The following is a 22,269-nucleotide window of genomic DNA, read 5'->3' as shown; positions in this document are numbered from 1 at the left end:
GAGGGGTAGCTGGGACGGCAGCGTGTAGAAAAGAGGCGGATTTTATTGTCGCGGGGCGGTACATAAATACACACAGAGCTCCGCGCGGTGTGTGCTGAGCCGGCGGCTGCGGCTCCGCTCGTGGCGAGCGGCACCATCCCCGCTCGCCGCCGCCGTTTCTTCAGCCGCGCACCCGGGTTGGGCTGGAAGGTGAAAAGGGAAGAGACTGTTCCCAGCCCGGTGGTGTTTGGCGTAAGGCTGAGCAGACACAAGGGGCGTGCGGTGCCAGCCCGGGCCGGGAACGGCGATACGAGAGCGATCAGTGCATCTGAGCATCCCGGGATGGGAACCTCGCCGGGATGAGCGCGGGGCAGTGTCCAGCACTGGCACCCAGCACCGTGGAGGGAGGAATGGAGGGGGCCCCTTGTCTATATACAAATCGGTACAAAATCCTAACGCACACTAGTGATACAACATTAAGCCGGGAGTAGGGCTGCGGCAGGGCCCTGGCAGTCACCACGGCTGCCCCAGCGAAGTGACTCTGGCAGCAGCCGCCCGTCCAGTCCTCCTCCTCCTCTGCAGGTAGGGTCGGTGTCCTTCAAAACCCCGGGCTGGGGGGATCCTTCCTCCTTGGCCAGCGCCTGGAGCAGCAAAGGGCTGCCGTAGTGAGTTATGTAAACATAGGAAATGCCATTGGATCAGTTCTACAGGATGGGGTTCAGATTAATTATGAGAGCATGATCCCATTCCAGGCTGGCCTGATGGCTTCTGAGATGCTATTGCTAGAAGAGTGTGGCTGCCCTTGCCTGCAAAGAACATGGCAGCTGCTTTTACATTGATAGCAAATGAAGCTGGGGCTGCTGGAACTGGAGAGGAGCAAACTTTGTCACTTGTGACAGACACCTGTTGTGTCAGATGCTGAGCCTGGAAGGAAGCCAGGAATGGCAGAGAGAACCCTCTGTGTGGCTGCTGGAGGTAAGGGTGATGAAAGGGGAGCATGGAGGACACAGGCATCCCCCTCATCTGAAGGAGTTGGAGGAGGGTGTACAGCTGAAGAAGTCCTGGCTGATATGGCGTGGATAGCCCTCCAGCACTTTCACCTGGACCGGATCAAACTTCCAGTAATCTCGGCCTCTCAGGAAATAGGCAAAACCTGTGGGTGAGAGAGGAAGGGTTAGAAGAGACAGTGTTCGTGTGGCTCAGAGCTCTTTCCCAGCATTTTGTTCAGCTGTCACTCTGCAACACATGCAGTACTGGAAGAGAGCTGGAAGAGGCAGGAGATTTTACTTGAACCCAGGCTTGTGGCATTCACTTTTCTTTCACACCATTTTAGTTTTGATAAAAAGTCTAGTTTTACTTTTTGGACAGTAAACAGGATGTGTTTTATTTTATTTTCCTGGTGGGTTTAAATATGCTGTATGCTTGTAGTGACCCAGCCCTGTGAGGGCAGAGGATGTCTAGGACAGGAACAGGGAACTTGTGAAGACCTGCTGCAGAGCATCTGTTACTGTGGGCAAGCTGCCCTGGAATTTAGGTTCTGGAAGCAGTGGGGAGTTGATTCACTTCATCCTTAGAGAGGAAAGAGGCACTCACCACACCTGTCATCCCAAGCACCCTGGCTGTCCCCAGTGTTTCTGTGGCACTGTCGTACTGTCTTCAGCGTGGGGCACACTGGGGAGGACTATATATATATATATATAGACTATATATATATATATGTATAGTCAATACCAAAGCAGCCTGTTCATTGTTCAGCTGCCTAGGCTGAAGTGTGGGCAGTGTTTCTGTTGCCGTCTCATCGCTTCCTTTGGCAGGAGCAGTAAGAGGTGAGTAGGACTCTGTGACCATTCCTTGGTCAGATATTTTACTTCTGTCTATCATACACTTACATATCAGTTGCTGCAGTTAATGAGAATGAAACTTCTTACTTTCATGGGCAAAGCCTCAATTCCCTACCCACTGGAGGGAACTGCCCCTCTACACTGTATGGGATGTGTTACAGCTGGGAAGTGTCCACTACTACCACATGTCTAAGTCTTCCCAGCTCTTCCAGCTGGGCAGTGGTGTCAGCCAGAGCACCCACTCCAGAGCAGGTCATGATCCTGCTGCACTGACCAAACTCATCCTGAAAAGCGGCGTCAATCTCCTGTGGGACACCGCGCCAGTCAGCCATAGCCCGGGGGTAGATGTTGTCCACCTGGCGCCTGTGAGGGTTGAAGCGCCAGTAGTTGCCTCCACTGAAGATGTAGATCTTGTTCTTCTCAGCCCCCCACACCAGAGCTGCCTGCACAGGGGATGCAGGGAGGCCCAGCTCCACAATCGGGGTGGGACCAGATACCCGTCTCTCGCCATCATAAATCCAGTATTGAGAATCTATTGAGGAAATAGAAAAAAAGGAAGACAAGGGGTCAGAAACTCCTTGGTGTCTGATAATTTGGCAGTGAGCTGTGCAACTGGAGCTGGTGCCTTGGCAGAGCTCCCACGGGAAGCTGTGCCTGAGAGGCAAAAACACCACCAGTGTAATGGACACTGCCACTTATGTGTCCAAAATTCTGCATTGGCATCCCTCCTCAGTCCAGCCTGGTGAGTGTTGGTGGGGGACAGAAAGGTCCATTTCAGCATCATTTTTCTCTATTTGTGGAAGTTATAAAAGACTTGCCTGGAGGGACCAGCCTCTACCCTGCAACCTCAGCACTTGGAAAACATGTGGGCATGCACAGGCACAAAGGGGGCATGTGGCTGGAAAGGATTGAGCTGCAGAAACCAGGAAGAATTTGCCAAGTTGATATAGAGACTGGAAGCATAGTTCCAGATTAGATTAAAAGGGAAATCTCTGTAATTAGCCTATGGCATGTAATACTTTCCCCTTATCTCATTTTAACTCACCGTAGGAGCCTGCCAATTTTAGCACTGTAAGTCCTTGTGTGCAGGTCAGGTGCTAAGTAATGTGTTTATGCAGGAACTCTGCCTGCAGAGCCATGTGGTGGGATTTTGGTACTTGGTCTCATGGAGTGCAGATGGGGTGTGCACAGCCACAATGAGTTCCCGTGTCATTCTGCATCCCTCCTTTTAGAGTTACACTTGGAAAGAGCATTAAAGAAAACAGTGGAGCTGAAATGTGGTTTGTTGCTGGCCTTGAACTCCAGAGATGGTCAGGAGGCAGTTTCATTTTTAATCTCTGTGGTTGCTGGAGGTTGCCTGGCTCTGCACCCAGGCTCCGTGCAGGCTCATAAAGTCACGGGGTACTAGGGAAGTTCCACATCCAGGTCTCTGAGGAGCAGAGAAAATGCTGTACATTCCCTGAACAGGGGACACAGGCACAGGTGTTTCACAACCAGGGAAGATGCTGGGGCTCACTTCTAGCACAGTGCTTCCCATGACAGCTGGGGAGATGGAGCAATTGGTTCTTTCTTTCACCTCTGCCAGCAGCATTGCCAGGGCAGAGGCTCATTACAAATGTTTGTGTTCCAGGGAAGGAGAATGGTCTGTGTTTAAAACACAAGTGACCCCTTGTTCTCTCTTTCCTCCTCAAAACCTGGTAAAAAGTTTAAATAGGTAAGGAAACAAATAACAAGGATTACTGGATTGTTGAGGATTTCCAGGAGATTTATTCTTCCAGGGACCTGCTGGGTCCCAACTACTGCTAAGTAATCGAGATGCACTTTTGAGTCATCTGATTGTGGTCTAGCTCTTACCTTGGAAAAACCAGATATTGCCCAGAGGGTCCTCAAAGGTGGCATCGACAGAGCTGGGGATCCCCTGCCAGTGGCGAGAGGCCAGAGCTGGGTAGCCATCCTGCAGCTTTCCGGCTCGGAGCCGCCACACATAGCGGGACTTGAAGAAGAACAGCTCCCCTCGGATGGTGGATGCCGCATCAAAAGTTGTGTCGCAGGCATCAGGCTGCACAGCCTGCCAAAGCACAGCGGGTCAGGGGCTTGGATCCCAGGAGCAGGCCTCACCCAGGCTGGGTTCGGCCAAGGGGAAGGCCCTGTGTCCAGGCAACTGCCCAGTTTGGGTTGGGCGTGTGCTGCCCAGAGATCCCCTCCCTGCACATCCCAGTGCCAGCCACGGGGTCCAGGCCTGGGCTCAGCAGTGTTAGTGGAAGAGGCAGACACCAACCCAGCCTGCTGGCAGCCTCCTGGTGAGGGCAGCCCCAACCAGGGTGTCATGGGAGGGCACAGACAAGCCATTCACTCACCTCCACATTGGTGATCTCATTTGTTTCGAGGTCTGGCTGGGGCAGCTCTGCTGGCTGCGTTGGGGTTGGGTCAGGATCTGGTGAGGGTTTCCCATAGAGGTACTGGATACCTTGCTTGTCATCCTCACTCAGGCTTAGGGGGTAGCGGAAGATGTAGAAAGGAGACATCAGTGACTTGGAGACAGCCGTGTGCTGCAGGCCCAGGACGTGGCCAAACTCATGAGCAGCCACTTGCAGAAGGTCAGTGCCTACAATGGGTGAAGATGGAAGATACTTTTTGTCTGCTCACATGCTTTTGCCTCCTGGGCCTGTTCCTACCAGTTACCAGACACTGACATATATTGTAGGGGTCCAAAAAGAGGAAAGAAATCTATCTCCACTAGGTTGTTCCCAGTTTTTTCCCGTGTAGCTCCAAAATATGTTTGTGGGGATATTTAAGGAGTCAAAGGGCATAATAAAGGGATTCACTGGTTCAGAAGCACCATGAGTCAATTCATATACCTAGGTATTAACCTGGGCATGTTGATAATTTGCAATTCTGTTGTCAGAGGCTCCTGCCACCCCATCGGCTACCAGGAAGAAAAGGGTTTTCCATGCACTTTTGGAAAGGAGAAATTTGCACAGAGAAGGAAGTCTAGACCAAAGGTGTAGGTGATGGGGTGGTAAGGTTGGTGTTTGTCCATCCAGCCTTGCAGCAGTTGTTGGCTAGAGCTGAAGTTTAGCATGTCCCAGTTAGATCACATCCACTGTGGAAGATACTGGTGTGGGTGAGGGAACTCTGGGATTAACACTTGCCAAAGGCCGTTGTCACACAGACAGCAGAGGGAGCTCATTTATTGCTTGTCTGGGGACTGTGTCAAGAAGGTGTCATTTAGAAACAAATCCATAAAAAATGATCCAATGTCAAGGCCTGAGACTTCTTCACCAGACTTAAACAGATTTATGGGAGATCATGTTTTAGGAATACATGACCTTGGAACATCTACAAAAGGAGAAGGGGAAAAGGGGATTTCAGTACACAAACTTGTATTATTTGGCAGGTTTTGTTTAGCTTCCAATGGGCCCTTTTTTTAAAGGTGATGAATTTCACTATGAGTTGAGGCTGTTTGTTGACAAGTCCCAGCATATTCATTCACTTGCCTTCAGCCAGAAATCCTCCAAGCTGCAGCCCAAGTGATGAGAACAGCAGGGATGTGAGTCAGCCAGCCTTGATGCTTCAAGCAGGATTTCCGTGCTGGCTCCAGGGGAGCAGGTTACTTCTCAGCACCAGGACTGGATGGGACAGGGGGAATACAGTGGGGAAGAACGCCTGGAAAGGGTGGAGGGGAAGGTGAGCCGTGGCTTTCCTCCACTGGCCAGCTTTACATGGAAGTGATGAATTTGCACAGCACTGACCTGATTAAATCAACACATCTAGGTCAGCCGGGAGAGTGGGATTTCTATGCCAGTGATTTATTACAAACTTTCAGACACTTCTGTTTGGCTTGGCAGGCTCCTCACTTGATGCTTTCCAGTGTTGGCAGATCAGCTGTGCTGTCAGATTCTCCAGAGGAGGTGCACAACAGCACGGCTGAAGGAGCTGTGCTGGGCAGCATCCCTGTGTCCCTCATGGATGGTCCTCCACGTGGGGTCTTGCTTCCTGCACGGCTCTGGATTGACCCCAGGACACGCCTTAGCCCTCCTCACACTTGTGCTCTCCCATCTGTAAAATGAGGCTAAGGATTTCCCTGTCTCACTGAGAGCTGAGTCAAGGATTTATCCATGTTTATATCGTAAAGCTCTTTTCAGCATATTAAATGGCAATTAGCTCCAAAGAGCTTTTACAACAGTTATTTATAGATGATATGTGGGGGGAGAACACCATGGAACAGAGCTGGATTCTGATGGGAACTGGTGTCCATTTTCAGTTCCTGGTTTGCCCCCAACACTGTTTTATGGGAGAATATAGGAAATTCTTCAACAACACAGGCAACCCCAACAGAGGCTGAAAACCGACAGAGCCCACCCCTCCCCCAGGAGCAGAAACACTTGTGTAAAAGTGTCCTGTGCTCTGTGATTCTTGTTTTGGGTCAGCATGAGCAGGGTTGGAGACACAGCAGTGCTGTGCTCCACACAGTCAAACTGGCCTACAGCTGACACTGACACGGGCTTTGGGGGAGCCCACTGACATGGCCAACATTTTTGGGAAACCCCAGAGAGGCCCAAGGTTAACTTGGGCTTTGTGATTATTTCTTTGTCCCTGTAGATAAACTGGGAAGAAGGAGGAGGAGCTGACCTGGGTTAATTTTGGTGAGTCTTCCAGAAACTGATGGTCTGGGCACTGATCCAGATGGTCCCAGGCGGTACTGCAATATCTCATGAGATACTGTGACACCAGACCCTGAGTGCCCAAGCAAAGAGCTACCAGCTTAGATCTATTATTAGCAAAAATTTAAAAAAGAATCTTGACTGGATGTGGCATTGTTTATGGTCAGAGCATTCCCAGGCCACGGGAACAGAGCTGGAGCTTGGGTGGTTTCCCTTTATGGACTTGTTTGAGGGCAGATGGTGAACAATGCGTGCAGGGACTGGGACTGAGACTATTCTTTGGAAGACAACTGTGTCACATGGAACTTGAGCCTTGGTTTTCCTTCATCCTTTCCTTGCTTCATTTCTAATGACTCCTGCCAATGTGGGGTGCAACTCCCAAGTGGCAGGGCACATGGCTGGGCAGAGGAGCCGTCTCTCTTGCTCCCCCCACACAGGAGGAGTCCATGGGGAAGCCGGGGTCCTGCTGCTGGGTACAGGCTCCGCTGTGGCTGAAAGATGAAAAGACCTGAATACTAACAGTAGGTTTCTAAGTGGTAGGAGATAACAATGCTCACCACAAAAACAGTTGTTGCCTCTCAGTTTTACAGGGTCCCTGTTCACACCATAGGGGAATCATTTCCAATCTCATTCACAAGCACCCTGGAGCATCCGCAGCTCCCCTTGAAACAGTACCGTACCCAGGTTGTTGCCAATTGTCCAGGTCTCGTCGTAGTCAAAATGAACATCTCCTTCCCGGTGTGTTTTGGGGAAGAATGCATGTGCCAGGATCCCTCCAGGCCCATCAAAAGGCAAGTTGTCTCCATGCCAGTACCTGGAGAGAAGACACGTTGCACCTCAGACAAAGGGCCATGGAACTCCAGCATCATATGGCCAATGGTAGGAGCCACTGAGAGGGGACAGCAGCTCTCATTCCCATCCTAAGTTCATCCTACCAGTCAAGATCAACTGCTCAGAGCTATTCCAATTGCCACAAAGTAAGCTCTGCATCAGAGCCCTGAGAAAGCAGCTTGATCACACCAAGCACTGAGGAAGCAGAGCTCAGTCACACCAAGACCTAGAGAGTCTGTATGATTTCTCAGGGATGTTTCTCCCCTCCTCCTCTTCAGCTTCCAGCCCAGAGCTGACTATGGAGCCTAAAGAATTAAGGAGGTTACTGCTTAAGCCAAGATTAGGTTGATATTACTGAGTGGTGATGGGCTGCAGAGAGGCAGTTGGCAGCAAATCCAGCCAAACTCTCAGGTCCTTGCTCAAGCCAAGCTGCTGATGAGTAATGAAGGAAACCCATGAGAGATGTGGCCACTTGAGAGCCCAGGGAGACGCAGGCACATACACAGCATGCAAATCGCATCACTGCTTGGACAGTCTCCACTGCCTTCATTAGCTCTGTGCAAACATGCAGCTCAAGGAAGTCTTTGCCCCAGTGCGTATTTTGCCAAAAGGGAATTTCAGGCCAGGAGCCAAGATTCACTTAACCAAGAAACTATATTTGTCTTTGGGCAGACAGTTACATCGTTCAGTCAAGGGACAGGATGGAGGACCTGAAGATGGAAAGTCAAAACAAACGCTTAAGAAAACAGCCTGTGGACAGAGAAACGTAAATGTACCAGGAAAATTAATGAATGATCAGTAACGGTGCTGTGCACAGCCAGTGTGGAACAGCTGCACTTACACCAAGCAGCCCACAACTGATGAAACTGAAAAGATCCCAGTGTCTGAAAGCAGAAATATGAGCCTCCATTTAAGTGCCTAATTGTGTGCTGGCAGGTCTCTGCTCTGGTTACAGCACTGCTCCTCTGGCTGGGAGGAGGGTGCTGCTGCCCACCAGGCTCACCTTGTGAAATCAATGACGATGTCAGCCCGTCCCTCCTGCACCTCGGTGAAGGTCAGCGGGGTCACATCACTCCAGACTTTCAAAGCTTCCTCAATGGTCCTTCTCACTTTAGCTTTTACAAGTTGCCATGGGAACCTGATAATTCTGGAAGGCAACAGACACTGGATGAGGAGAGCATCAGCTGCTGTCCCATGGACTGCTGTCACAGAGACACCAGTTCTACAATCAACATCACTAGGGCCACCACTCTCACCACCAGAACATCTCCAATCCATACATGCACTGCTCCAGCATCCTCTACCAAGCAACATGTACAGCAGATAAATCCCATCAGTGTTGAAACCCTCTGGCTGGTGTGCCAGTGGTGAGTTCCCTGGAGAGTTTGCAGATTCTGTGTTGTTCTGAAGTGCCACTGCACTCCCCAGGTCTGTCCCCTGTAAGGTCACCACCAGAAAGATTCCTGGGAGTGGTGTGATGTGATTTCTCCTCCTCAATCTCTGCCTTTTTTGCCCCTGGAAACTTGGATTCACTTAGTAGTTGCTCCCACTTCCTCCAATAACAAGAGCAGACTTGTCATAGAGGGAAGTTTCTTTTCCTTCCATTAACAGTATTGCTGTGTGTAAATCTCTGCTGTGTTTCTTTCTTTAACACTATTGACCAAAAAGAAAAAAAAGAAGAAGCCTTTCTGTTATCTACAGCCTCCTAATGGTGTGAGGAACTGTCTCCTGTATTGGATTAAGCAAAAGATGATTTACATGCTGTCAAGGTCCATATGACTGTGCTCACTTCTCCACTCATACCACTGAGGGCAGCTGGGGAGGCAGCACAACCCTCCTGCCAGCCAGTAGATTCACAATTGAGAATGTGTGGGGTGATTTGGGCAAACCTTTACACCAAAGTCGTGTTTATGGGACCATCAATAACAGCTGAATAAAAAGATCTTTTTAAAATGAACTGTGAAGTGAGCCTCCTACGGGGTGGCTGTGGGGGCAGAGGCACAGCAGGAGAGCGCTGGTGGTGGAGGCTCAGCTCAGCACACGTGAGGGAAGTGACCGCGTGTGCCCAGGGGTGTTGGTGCGGGACTGACTGAGGGCTGATGCAGTTGCTGTGCGCAATGTGCTTGGGCTGGGGTGGGTGGGCAGCTGTGTTTATGGAGCGTGTGTTTGAAGGGATGTGCGTGAGGGGATGTGGAGGTGTTGGGGACAAGCCTGCTGTGGTTCAGCATGTGGCTCCCCTGGCCTCTGCCTGCCCTCCAGCTCTCATGGTCACATCACAGCGTGCCGCACTCCAGGGAACATCAGACTGAGCAGCTGGGGAGGGAGAAGCCGACCAGCCTGACTGCCATTTCAGGCCTCCCTTACTTGTAGGTGAGATCGGTCTTGTCCCAGCGCCCGCCGGAGAGGACGAACCGCTTCTGCCGGTTCCGCCCGTTCTGGCCGTCCGTCAACACCGGCAGGTCCGGCACGCCGCAGCGGGGGGGGTTCCAGCGAGCTGCCTGCCCAGCTGCACCCACGGGGAAGCCCTTGGCAGGCACACCCGTGCCCACAGCGTTCACCAAGGCAGACAGCCAAGGAGCCTGCTCCTTCCAGGTGTGATGCTTTTGAGACATGTCCTAAAAGGCAAAAGCAAAACCATGACTTCAGTGTCCGTGCAGACTCTTCCTGTTGCAGAGTGGTGGACAACTGCCCACAGCAGTCCTGCAGTGGTGAGTTCCACCTCTGCCCAGGTGGAGTGACCCAGTGGTGAGTTCCACCTCTGCTGTTTCCCCACTGCTAGGGCACAAACTGCTCCCCACAAACATGCCGTGTTCCCTGGGCTCTGCTGCTCTTGAGGCTGGGTTGCACCTGGGAGGCACTGTGTCATGCCATGGCACCCACTAAGCACTGGGCTATTTTGGTCCACATTTCCTTGGCAGCTGGCCGGCAGGAAATACTTTTGAAAGCTGTGGATGAGAACCAGACCCTTCAAGTATAAACCAAATCACTTGGGAATAAATTCTCCCCCTTTGCCCTACATCCTTTATTCCCTCCTGGCCCCGCATAGAGGTGATATTAATGGGAGGAAGTCTTTAGTCCCCAGCACACAGTTGTGCTCCCTGTTGCCACTTCTGTGGTGTCCTCTTGCTGTTCTGGCATTGTGGGCAGGCTCTCAGCATGGCCAGTGGACCCAGCAGAGCAGGACACAGGGATCTGGGAGTGACAGCCCAGCCCATGGGGCAGAGAGCAGCAATGACTGTCCCTGCAGCCCCTATCACTGCCTGAGGACTGGACCATATGCCCTTGCCTCACTGTACCTGTGATTCTGCTTGGGATAAGATCTCCTGGGCTCTTCCACACTTAGTTGGAAAAGCAAGGTTTCTCTTGACAACATTAATTAATGCTAATTAGCTGACTTCCACTGGTTTCCCATGTCACAGCAGGACTATATTGCCACCATGAAACAATGACCCAGGTGTCATCTCCAACCTGCTGTGAGGCATGTGGGGTGAGAGGTGCTTGATCCATGTCACTGGGCTGCAGAGGGCCAAACACAGAATTATTTTGCCTGATTTTGTGCAGTAAATTTAAAGTTGTTTGAGCAGCAGGAAGAGCTCAGATGCAGCAGAGGTGCATCTCTACTTGGGCAGGCAGGCTCTGTCCCACAGGGCTCCAGAGGGAAGACTTGGGCTTTAGGCATGCTCTTTCTTCCCCCACAAAGAGCTGCCTTCTTCCAGGCCAGATTTCCTGGCTGCCCTGCCAGGGACACAAAGGTCAGGATGGCATGATGCCAGAGCTGCCATGATGCCGTGTAATCCGCGTGCTGCCACCACTCTGTTCCCTACAATGAGCCCATTCATGCGGGCTGGAATGAAGTGTGAAGACTTTGGCATTAATTCCGCTACTGAGCTCCCGGCTCTGCAGTGGTCCTGTGCCTCTGAGCGATGCACAGATGGACGGGGGAGCCAGGGAGGTCACACAAGGTGCAATTTAGGTGTCCACACATCACTTTAAGCTTTTCATGTGTCTGTCACCACTAGCCTGCTGGCTTGTCCTCCCCAGACAGACAGACACCCTTGGTGGCTTGGCACCTGCCAGCCTTCGCCTTAGAACCATCAATACAATCCTGGTGTCCCAGTGCACTTTCACACACCACAGGAACTGCAGCAGCAACACATGCAAAGAGAGAAAGCCTTTTCACATCCTGAACAGCAAAGCCTATCCAAGCCACCAGCCATGGCACTGAGCATCCATTCAAGTGCTTTGGTGGGAGGAGGGAGTACGGGCTGGCCTGCCCAGATGAGTCTGCACTGGGCTGCTCCTGCTGAACACTGGAGCCCTGCCAGGTTGGAGGTACCTGTCTCTCTGAGAGAAACTCTCTGAGAGCCACCTGGCACCCTGCCTGGACTGGCAGCTACTGCCTGCAAAGGACAGCTGGCAGGAGAAGCTGACAAAATTCATGTTCTGGCCAACGTCTTGCTCTCAGCCCCAATGACACCGAAGCGCATAATGGCAGCTGGGTCACCAAAGCACAGCCTGGAGGGCCACTCGGCCCCTTGCTCCTGGGTGCACTCAGGAGCACCCACTGCCACCAGAGGCAGGTCCTGACAGCTGAGGACTTGGGGTGATGAATGCGTCTGGGTTTCCAAGGCCAGGAAGTGCAGGAACTAGGAGCACTGGGAAACCCTTGAGAATGGCTCAGGTAGGTGAGTGGGCTGAGGCAGACTCAGATGCCTTACTCCTGTTTTCTTGTCTCGACGATGCCATGCACACCCCTCTCTTGGGAAGGTCAGTTGCCTTACAGGCTGGGACCACTGGCTTAAACTGGAGATTATCACTCTCCTCTGACCAGGAGCAGAAAGAAGAGAAGCTGCCTGTTTCCTTCTTGCCCTGAGGAATCCCATGTTCAGAGGCAGACCAGAGGCAGCTTTTCTCTCCCCTCTTTGGTTAGCTCAAGGCCACTGTTATGAATCCCAGATTTCCGAACTCCACTTTGCCTTACCAGGACCCTCCCTGCTCCTCCTGCCCTTTGCAGAAACTCGGTCCCGGAAAGGGGCACAGCATGGTCCTGTGAATGGCTCTGGGTGGAGGCAGGAGGCAAGACCTGCCCTGTTGTCCTGTGTGTGCCCCTGGACAAACAGTAACTCTCTCCCTGTCGTCACTGCACCGACATTAGGACCATGGCAGGAAAGGGCTGGAAAATGCCACTGCAGGCGCAGCCAGCAAGGGGAAATGTGACAGGCAGAAACCACTTGCCAAACAATGCTCAGGAGACACTCAGGCTGGAGATCTTGGTCTCCTTAGCTGGACACGCCTTGTTGCAGGGACTTCCCAAGGATTAGATATCGTGTCTGCTCACTTAAGGTTGCATCCTTCCAACCCGGTGCTGAGCCCACCCTCTCCTGGGGAGATCCTGCTTTGTTTTCTGAGCAGTGGTACCATGCCCCGACTGTATTGCTTGGGGTTCATTTAGGACTGTGCTGCTGCTGAAGCTACTACAGACTTGGGAGGAGAGCGGAGGAGGGCACCAGCTGCTGGGTCCCTCTCAGGGCATCCCTACTTGTCCCATCCCACCAACAGAGGTGAAGGGATTACTGAACACAAAAGCAAAGGAAAACCCCTGCAGCCCAGGACAGGGTTTGTCCCGGCAGAGTGCAAAACAGAGCTGAGCCTCTGGCTGAGCATGTGCAGCCACTTGCACTGCCCTTCCCTGTATAACCCACAGCTGGGGTGGCTGCTGGGCATGGGAACAGCTGGTGTGTAGTCAAGGAAGAGGCCAGGGCTTTGCAATAGAGACTGATTGGTAAAATGTGAACATAGCACAAGAACAGAGAGGATTCCAGGCCTGAAACCAAGGGTTAAGGGCAGTGAGGACAGCAGAAGAGCAAAGCTGTATGCAAAGAGGGCTGTGCTGCAGGCTGTGCTGCAGGCTGGTCACAGCTTCTCACAAAGAAAGTGCCTCTTCCTGCAGCCTTGTGACTGAAAGGCTGAGGGGGAACAGGAGGGAATGGACAGATCCCATGGGACAGCAGAAACCACAGCGGAGGTACAGGCTGCCCACTCAGTTCCTCACAGCTTTATCAGACTTCAAGTGCTGTGATACAACAGCCATCATCTCTGGGTCTGCTGGGGCCAGATGAACACGAGCCAAGCTTCCCAGGAAGTGTTCCAGCCATCCCAAGGAGCCAGGAGCATCTTTAACCTCATTGTGTTGGGCAGCACTCACCCTCCAGAGCTCCCAGGCGGAGCAGCAGCCGGAGCAGCACAGCTACAGTGGAGTATCAGCCACACCGTGCCTAAATAAGCACAAGAGTGAGGCTGGTGCCTGGTACTGACAAACCCACGGCTCTCCTCTGCCTGGGTCAATCCTCCTCTGCCTGCCCTGAACTTAAACTTGTGTCCTCGCTTGTGTACCTAATTACCTGGGCTCCTGGCTGCGTCTGTGGCATGGACATGAAAGGAGACCCCTCTCCCTGTCAGACAGGAGTGACTGGACAAGTTACAACGTGAATCCCATCAGTCTTGTATGCTTCCCCTGTCACTGGGGCTGTTTCCTCTTATGCTGGGGAATGAGCTCATGGACTTTGTCTCCACTTCCCTGTCCCTTCTGCTGCTGCTTTTCCATTGCTTCTGTTTCTGCTTTCTCCTTTTACTCAGAGTGTTTGTCAAGGCCCTGGTGTTTGCTGCCTCTCTGGCTAGTAGCATTATCCTCCTCCTACCTACGAGCCTGCACCTCAGAGCACTCTTGCCCTTATTTCAGTGGGGAAGGACAGCAGAAATGCTTTTTCTTGCAGTTCTCATGTAAGACAGTTCTCTCACCACATTTTTGTCCACTGGGGGGTGGCTATGTCCCCCATGGGCTGTGCACCCCCTTAACAGCAATATTCCTGCCTGAGATCAGCATTGTTCTCCTGATGCACAGATGGCTTTTTGTCCAGATGTACAGCAGTGTGGATTTGCAGGGGTTGGATTTGAAAATGCAGCTACAGCTGACGGCTAATGGTAAAACTGGAACCAACTTCATTCTAGTCAGGTTGTGTTCCAGGAGCAGACTGGGCTCAGAAGGTGCTAATGCTGCAGCTGAAATTTCATGGCAGAAACATGACTGTGGTCTGGTCTAACCCTGAGCTTAATGTGCTCCTAGGCAAGGCACTGTCAGTGGAAACAATGCCTAGGCAAAGCCACTAGATTTATTGATCTTGCCTTCCACAGAACAAGGCAGAGTCTCCCAACCCTTCTATGAATTCTTTGCTTACACACAGTACTTCTGCTACAGGACTGACTTGTTCATGCTGGGCTACGGCCTGGTGCCACTGCAGACAGAGCCAGGGAGAACACAAGGGCTGAGGCCAAATGGGAGCTGCTGCAGTGCCTGGCCATGCATACACTATAGGATGTTCCCCTCCACTCACTTCCCATACTCCATGGCACCATCCAGCACTACCTCCTGGGGCCTGACAGTTTGTTTCCGGATTACTTGGTGGTAGTTGTTGTTGGCAATGAAAAAAGGAAAACGTTTATTTTTCCTAAGCAACATGGAACATGAAACATTATGGACTGCAAATGTTTATGGCCGCAGACAGAATGAGAAGAACCAGGCTTCGGTGTAACAAGAGAAAGCAAATGAACAAACACCGCGGGACTATTTTTATTACCAGACATTTTAATTACGTGACAGCTTGTGAGACTATTCCATCAACAACACCACAACCAAACTGCTGGTGTCACCCAAGCAACAGTTTGCCAGAAACAGGACTACTTACAGAGCAAACAAACCCCAGAATGCTGACATAGCAAAAGGTTTCAAGAGCCCTTAATCTGATAACCTAGAAATCCCCTCGAAATGAAGAAACTGCTCTAGGATGTGGCAAACTCCTGGCAGGGGAGGAAGGGGGTTGAGACATTTTGTTCATTGTGCAGTTACATCCAAGCTAAGGGGAGCCATAAGCTATCAGTACCTCTCTCCTGCCCAAATCCACTAAGAGGAGGAAGTCTGGTCACTTGCCTGCCCTTGCTGGGGCTCATCTATCTACACCAGGATCTCTGTGAACCTCTAAAAACATGTCTGTGGCCCTTAGTGAACCCCTGAAGCTCTGCTTTTCATTTTGCTGGGCAGCTATGTGCAGACTCAGCAGTGCTTCCATTCACTTTACCGGCTGAGCCATCCCTGGTGCAAGAGTACCCACAAACCCTTCATTTACCTGTCTGTATATTTGGGATTAGTAGGGAAAAGCTACTTAGTAGTAAAAAGGACCAGCATCTCTGCAGGACAACTTTCCACAGAAGATTCTTTTTGAACGACTCCTACACAGTGCATCTGTTCCTCTGCAGAGCCCCACAGGTTATGGTGCCAGGGCTGGATAAGCGTGGGGGAAGCAAGTGCAACATAAACTGGAGAGGGGGATCCTCCCCAAAGTGCTTCTCTCCTCCCTGCTCTCCTCTCCCTCCGCGATCTGCTTTGCCAGCAGCACCCCCAGGTCTTGTCACACTGCAGGGTGTGCGTGTGTGCTGCATGTGGAAGCACAAACACAACAAACCCACTGGAGAATTACTTACATGTGTCTTGAGTCTCTCCCAGAGCAGAAGATAAACATGCCTAAAATTACCCCAACACTAACTGCAGGATTTAAATAGCCAAACCAGAGTGTAAATCAAACCCTTCCTGCGGGAGCTGCCACAGCCCAGAGTGAGGCAGGCAGGGGCTGCGGGGAAGGCAGTGCCCTGCTTCCAGAGGGGAACCTGCTGTGTTTAGGGTGAGAGCTGCAGGACCCCTGATGGATTACGTTGGTAGCTAGGAGGGTGCCCACCACTTGTCCACGGAGAAAGACCTTCCGAGCAAATGGACTGACTTTGATTTCCCAGGGGAGCCGAAAGCAGTGCAGGAATTCAGTGTCTGCGCGTGCACAGCCCTGAGGACTGCAGATCTTTTGTTCTCAAGTTTTACAGTGGACACCAGACACAGCCTTTATTCTGCTCTCAGTTTTCTCTTTCTTTCTTTAGGCATTAATATAAAAGTGAAGGAGATCCACAGGGTTTGCCTCAAAGAACACAAGTCCTTCTGCAACTTGCCCTATAGCCTGGCTTTAAAATGAATCTTAGCCCTTGATTCCCTCGTGTGCCTCTCAGTTGCTGCTGTTGTGACTCGCTATTGGAGCATAAATAGCCACGGTGCAGCATACTCCTCTACCTGGGGCTGTCCTTGCCCACCCCACGTACTAGCACAGCTTGAGGATGTCCTGTGGTCTGTCTCATAGGAGTGTGAATCTCTTTTCCCGGCTCAGCCCCTTGGCTCCTTTCTCATTCATCACCTGACAGCAAAAGGTGCCCAGACAGGAAATTAGCTGCTGTCAGACATTAGGGAAACATCCCTTTGTGCAGCAGACTCGGAGTAGTCAGAGAAGGGAACACGTGATGGCGTGGCACAGCTCTCTGTAAGAGAGGGCAGAGGATGGCTGAGGCCATGCGCCTCTGTGAGCCCAGCAGTCCCACCTCAGCTGTCCTGCACTCACGTATTCGCCAGCCGGGAGAGGAATGGGGTGCACTGCTGGCAACTTACATCGTACGTGAGAGCAACCCCCAAGTAAAACTGGCTTCACTTTAGAGGCAGCAGAATGACCTTCAGAAGCCGTGACACCAGAAAGGAACCCAACAGCTATTTGGGATGATAGAACTGCTGTTTGAAAGGATGGGAAATTGTCTGTCCATTTCCAACCCAAACCAATGCAGCCACCATCTCTGCAAAGACTGACTCAAACACATTGATCTGAAACCCTGAGCCCCGCATGGCTGGTCAAACACACAAGCACGAGGTATTCCTGAACAAAACCTACCTGTAGGAGTATCACCTGGAGTTACTCCAGCCAAGAGGAAAGTATTAGCACTCACAGTGCAGAGCATTAGCCTAGGATGAGGAAGAAATCATCTCCCAGCTGGCAGACTGCTGACTGGGGTGATCTCCTTCTGGAGTGTGGTAGTGGATTACATGGACCAGGAGTCTGAGCAGACCTGGCCCCTTGCATTAACTCTGTGCTCTTCAGCAATTTGGTGTACTCCTCACTTCAAAGGGTACTGGCCAAGTCAGCTGAGGCCCAGCAACCTCTGCAGTCAGCAGCTGTGAGTGCTGGCAAAAGGAGATGAACAGTGACATGGCAGCTGGACTGGGCTCAAACTCAGATGGTGTGAAACCCAAGCTGTCTCTCCCTTCCCCCAGGATCCCACACAGGTCCTTGCTGGCAGCAAGACCAGGACCAGAGGCTGTGCAGGTTCCTCCAGGAGCAGCAGCTTCACAGCTTGCACACGGCAGAGCATGAGGCACCTGCCAGCCCAGCCCATGTTCCACAGGAACCAGCAGTCCCCAGCCTGATGCGGGTGGAGCTCTGCCCTGCCAGCCCACCACTTGCTGCACTCAGATGGGCCTGAAGTCCGCAGAGCAGTGTCATTACTGGAGTGCAGAGTGCCACCACCGAGAGCTTGGCCTCACCTTCCCCAGAGGCAGAGTGGAGCCAAGCACAGTGACATTTCATTCGGAATAACGCAAGCACTTTGGGGGCCAAGGCTGCTCTGTGCCAAGACCCAGCCCACAGCATATTTAGCAGCCAAGTTAGAAAGTTCTCAGATGACAGAGCTGATAATAAAACCATCGACAGAACCTGAACTAATCCCCTTGGGCTGCTACTGGGCATTTGCTCTGTTATTATTTTATGGCACACCAGCGAAGCGCATGTCTATAATAACCCAATTACGCACGCACACATTCCCAGCACAAGGAGCTCTCTGTCTTCTCCCGTCCCCCAAATCCCTCGCACGCCGCTGCTCTTCTCTGGCAGCCGCAGTCCCTGCTGCTCGCAGCTCCGTCCCAGGTGCTGGGATCGGGCAGGCATGTGCAGGAAGAAAGAGCCCTGCTGCTTCTCTCCTGCCTGCGCCTTTGATTCATCCCTCTAGTCTCGTCTCCCCGTAACACTTCTCGGAACTGCCAGCACAGCGTGCAGGGGGTGTTTGAGGTGTTTGAGCAGCAGCGAGTGCTCGGCTGCCTGTAAAGCACGGGGGATGCCGTGTCCTCTCCTAAACTCTCCTTGTCCCGCTCCCCGTTTTTCCCTCGGGAACACGGCTGTGGAAGCTCCCCAACAAGCCAAGAGGAGCCCGCGGAGCGGGGGGCACCGCCGGGCAGGGGCAGCCGTCCCGCGGCCGGAGACTCCCGGCAGCGCTGCCCGTGCCGGCATCCCGAGTGCGGCTCCGGGATGGATGGAGCGGTGGGGGGAAGACGGCTCATCCCGTTCAGCGGAGGATCTGCCGGGGAGATACTGCCCTCGGGACAGCACCGGAGAGCGGCGGGGGACACGGAGGGAGGCACCGGGTGGTCCCGACTCACCGGCTTGTGTCGGTGGGCGGGCGCGGCGGGGGCGCAGTGCAGCAGAGCGGCGGCCAGCAAGGCGGCAGCGGCGGGTAGCGGCGGGCGGGCCATGCCGGGCGGCGGAGCGGGCTCGGACATGGGGCAGAGGAGGAGGGGGGGGTCCTCGCTGAGCCTTTTATCCCCCCACCGTGGCCGCCTGCCCTCCTCCTCGCGCCTCCTCCCGCTCCTGCCTTTTGTTCTCCCCGAGCCGCGGCTGTACGGGCCGGGGGGACACGGCCCGGCGGCATCGCGGGAGGGGGGTCCCGCCCGTCCCATCCGCTCCGCCCCGCCACCCCCCGGGGGCGGAGCGGGGCGGGACCCCCCTCCCACGCCTGCCCGGCACCGGCCTCCGGCCTCCGCGCAACCGGGTCCTGTCGGGTTTGGGATAGCTTTAAACGGGTCCCTTTAAAGGTATCTTTCACCTCTCCTGCCTAAGGGTACCAAGAACTAAAACCAGCCCTCTCAGTGCCCGTGGAGACCACTTCAGTCCCCATGGGAAGTAGCTCAGATCCGTGTTTAAATGTGTCTGCACTCCTGCTTTGCCTGTGCAGGGCTCCGCTTCACACTCACTTTTTCACTCAAACCCTTCACTCACCCTTTGCAAGAAGGCTTTCCCTGAGAGGGATGCTGAGGGAGGGGAAAGAAGCGAGCAACTCCCTGTTTTGGAGATGCCAAAGCTTTCTCCATCTGTTCAGCCACTTGGAGATGGAGGCAGCAATGCACAGATCTGGCTTCTTGGTTCCTGTTTCTATGGGAGAAGCCCTGGATTGTGTCAGCATCCCCTCTGCAGACTGAGTTTATCTGAAAATTGTTTCAAGAAATGTATTGCAAATAAGAAAACTTTGATCTCCAGCTGCCTGGGCTGGTGTGCAGGGAGTGGGTAAGGCTTCCTGACATCCCGGACACTATTACTGCTTTATTTGACTGTGATCAGTTGTTCCTGTTTAGTTTTATGGGAACCATACTGACGATGTAAATACTGGGTACGGTAAGCAGATGTGAGAAGAAAGAGCCTGGTCTTGGCTGGCTTTGGAAGGTGCTGCAGTGTTTAACTTGCAGGCTGTTAGCAAGATGTCCCTGCACCGGAGCACCATGTTCAGCATATCTCCGAGGCCTTATTTGTAAGAGGGGGTAGGGGAGTAGGGAAAAACACTTTGCAGTGGGGAATTTACCCTTCTGCTCTTATTCTGGCTGTGCCCCTGGAATGCCGAGCAGACCCTACTTTCTTGCCTTTCTCTGAGGCAGACAGCTGGGTCCCAGTGAAAAAAAGCTTTCCTGCCTTTGTCTCTCTTTTCTTTAGTGTCTTTTCTTTTAATGCTGGTGTCTCTGGGAGCTCAGTGCTTTCCAGCCCATGGCAGTGGAGCCCTGGGGAAAGGCATGGGAGCAGCCTGTAAGGCAGCAACAGGCAGTTTGGCTCTTCTTAATAAAGGAAGACTTTTAAAGGGGTGCTCTGGGAAACTCAGTCCTTGCAGAGATGGAACTGTGTGTGAGAACTGCTGGCTTCTGCCAAGGCACTTAACACAAAAGAAAGTGCATGGTGTGTTTGGGATTACAGATATTTCCCAGCCAAGCAAATAGATGTTTAGCAGCAGGAAAACGGCCCGTTGGGTGTTTGAGGGGCTCATGTACTCACCTTCTGCAGAGGGCCCTGTGTGCAGCCTGCAGAATTCCTTTTTGCTTGTGTTCCTGCGCTGGGAGCTCTCTCAGCCCCTGCCTGTCCTGTCCGTGCAGCCCCCATCCCTGCCTGTTTGCAGCCTGCTGGATGCAGAGAGGCTGCTGGCAGATGAGCACAGGGCTCCCACCCCAGCCTCAGAGCGCCGACAGTCTGACATCTCTCAGTGTGGGCACTGTCTGCTTGCTTTCCTGCAGCTCCTGCCAGGCTGGAACCAAACTTGGGCTTCTTGTGATGGCTGCAGAGCTCAGTGGAAGCTTTCATGGCCGAGAGGTCCTGCTGGTCACTGATGTTGCTGATAGAGCATTCCCACATGTAGCCCTTCTCACTCAGCATATGTTCAGAGCCTTCCAGTCCTATCAAGTGGCAGAGCTGTCATGAGTTTTCCAATTCCTTCTGACCAGAAGCTCTAGCTCTTCTCCCACTCCCCTAAGACTTCCCAACAAGGAGGGCCTTGTGAACACCTGGGCAGGCAAAGCAGCATCATAATGTGAGTGGAACCACCAGCTGGAGATAACCTCTCTCTACAGCCCAGCAGATATTAGGTGGAAAGAGGATGTGGGAGAGGAAGAGAACAGCAGGTTTGATTCTTTGTGAGCGGCAGAGAGATGGAATAACTCTCTCAGCCCATGGGTCACTTGGGTGTGATACTGCTGGAAGGCACTTCGGACTGAGAGGAGGTGGGGGAAGAGCTGTCTGATGAGAGTGAAGGGGAAAGGGGAGGGAAGTGAGAGAGAAACTGAATTTAAATGGATTAAGCCTGTCTGTCCAAAGTCCTTTGTTTCCTGCCACCTCCCTGGTGTGACTTTCACAGCTGTATTCTGTGTGGCTGGGGACCTGGCTTTAGGTTCCCTGCAAAGTCAGCATGGAGCTTTACACCTCCTGGGCATTTCCCTGAGCAGCTGGAAGATGGTCCAGGAGCCAAATCCCTAGGACAGAGAAACCCCTTTGATTTCTCTTCTCTTCTCTAAAGTTTTTCCTCCTCTCTCTGTAGGAGACAATCTCATGAATTGATGTCTCCAGCATCACTGCTCAGTGGGTGACAAATGGGGACACATCCCCACCAGGCAAATCTCTGTTCTCACCTCTTGTTTTTGGTATTCCCCTTTTCTTTGGCCCTGGCACCTTGTTTTTCTCCTGGGCAGCCAAAGTGGGTGTTTGTACAGGTGGTGGTAGGTGCAAACAAGGCTGAGGGTCATGTGCAGTGAACTGCCCATGTAAACACAACTGATCAGGAGCACTTTTTGAATTACCCAGTTCTCCTCCTCTGCTGGCAGCCCAAGACATGGGCATGAGGAGTGGGCAAGAAGAGGTTGTGGAGTGGAAACTTGGCCTTTGGGCCTGGACTCACAAGTGAAAAGGTAAAGTAGTATGTAAAATAAAGCAATACATAAAAATACATGTTGGTCAGCAAAGTGGTCTGCTTCAAATCTCTTTTGGGGTTTTAAAAATCTTTTAAATGGAAATGCTGGAATTGTGCAGGCTGTCCCAGATCCAAACAGTGAAACTTGAAAACACCAAAGTTTTCCAGACTTCAGCTTAACTAGGTCAGTCTCACTATGAATTTCCAGAAAGTCTTGCTTGATTTGCTACTACTTATTTGACATCTAATTTTTTTGTCCTTAAAACTCCCCTTTCTTTGACCTTAATTCTGGGTTGAACCCAGCAGTGCAGAGTCAGACGAGTTTGGGATCTGCTCAGTGTAGTGCCCTTGTGAAACCAAGGGGCACATGTGGAGCAGAGCCCCTGGGCAGGGGGCACGACTGTCTGCAGGGCTGCTGGGCAGGCACTGCTGCCTCCTCTAACCTAGGAATGAGGGAGATGGTGGCAAGACCGTCCTGCCCCTCACCTTGCAGAGGTGCACTGCACTCCCTGGGGGAGCACTGAGACAGCCACACCCCGTGCAGCTCACAC

General features: G+C 52.5%; 1 protein-coding gene across 1 annotated transcript; it reads right to left on the bottom strand.

The window, feature by feature from the left end:
* Positions 1-23: 23 nt before the first annotated feature.
* MMP11 (matrix metallopeptidase 11) lies at positions 24-18,953 on the bottom strand. The gene is made up of 8 exons (XM_042015103.1): positions 18,663-18,953; positions 9,680-9,930; positions 8,319-8,462; positions 7,165-7,298; positions 4,178-4,425; positions 3,675-3,888; positions 2,095-2,352; positions 24-1,132 (listed from the first exon to the last, which is right to left on the bottom strand). Exons 1-8 carry the CDS (start codon positions 18,780-18,782, stop codon positions 999-1,001), a joined length of 1,503 nt encoding a protein of 500 aa, XP_041871037.1. The 5' UTR covers positions 18,783-18,953; the 3' UTR covers positions 24-998.
* Between the last annotated feature and the right edge of the window lie 3,316 nt (positions 18,954-22,269).

The sequence above is a fragment of the Corvus kubaryi genome, unplaced genomic scaffold (assembly GCF_017639235.1).
Source record: "Corvus kubaryi isolate FWS band 111438036 unplaced genomic scaffold, C.kubaryi_AGA036_p1.0 split3-37173, whole genome shotgun sequence".
Taxonomy (NCBI): domain Eukaryota; kingdom Metazoa; phylum Chordata; class Aves; order Passeriformes; family Corvidae; genus Corvus; species Corvus kubaryi.
The sequence above is the reverse complement of the archived record's forward strand: the minus strand, read 5'-3'. Positions and strand labels throughout refer to the sequence as shown.

Coding starts and splice junctions, on each gene's coding strand:
- MMP11 (XM_042015103.1), bottom strand. CDS start 18,782: ATGTCCGAGCCCGCTCCGCCGCCCGGCATGGCCCGCCCGCCGCTACCC. Junction 8,463..9,679: donor AAGACCGATCTCACCTACAA/GTAAGGGAGGCC, acceptor GTTGCCTTCCAG/AATTATCAGGTTCCCATGGC. Junction 4,426..7,164: donor GACAATTGGCAACAACCTGG/GTACGGTACTGT, acceptor CACCCATTGTAG/GCACTGACCTTCTGCAAGTG.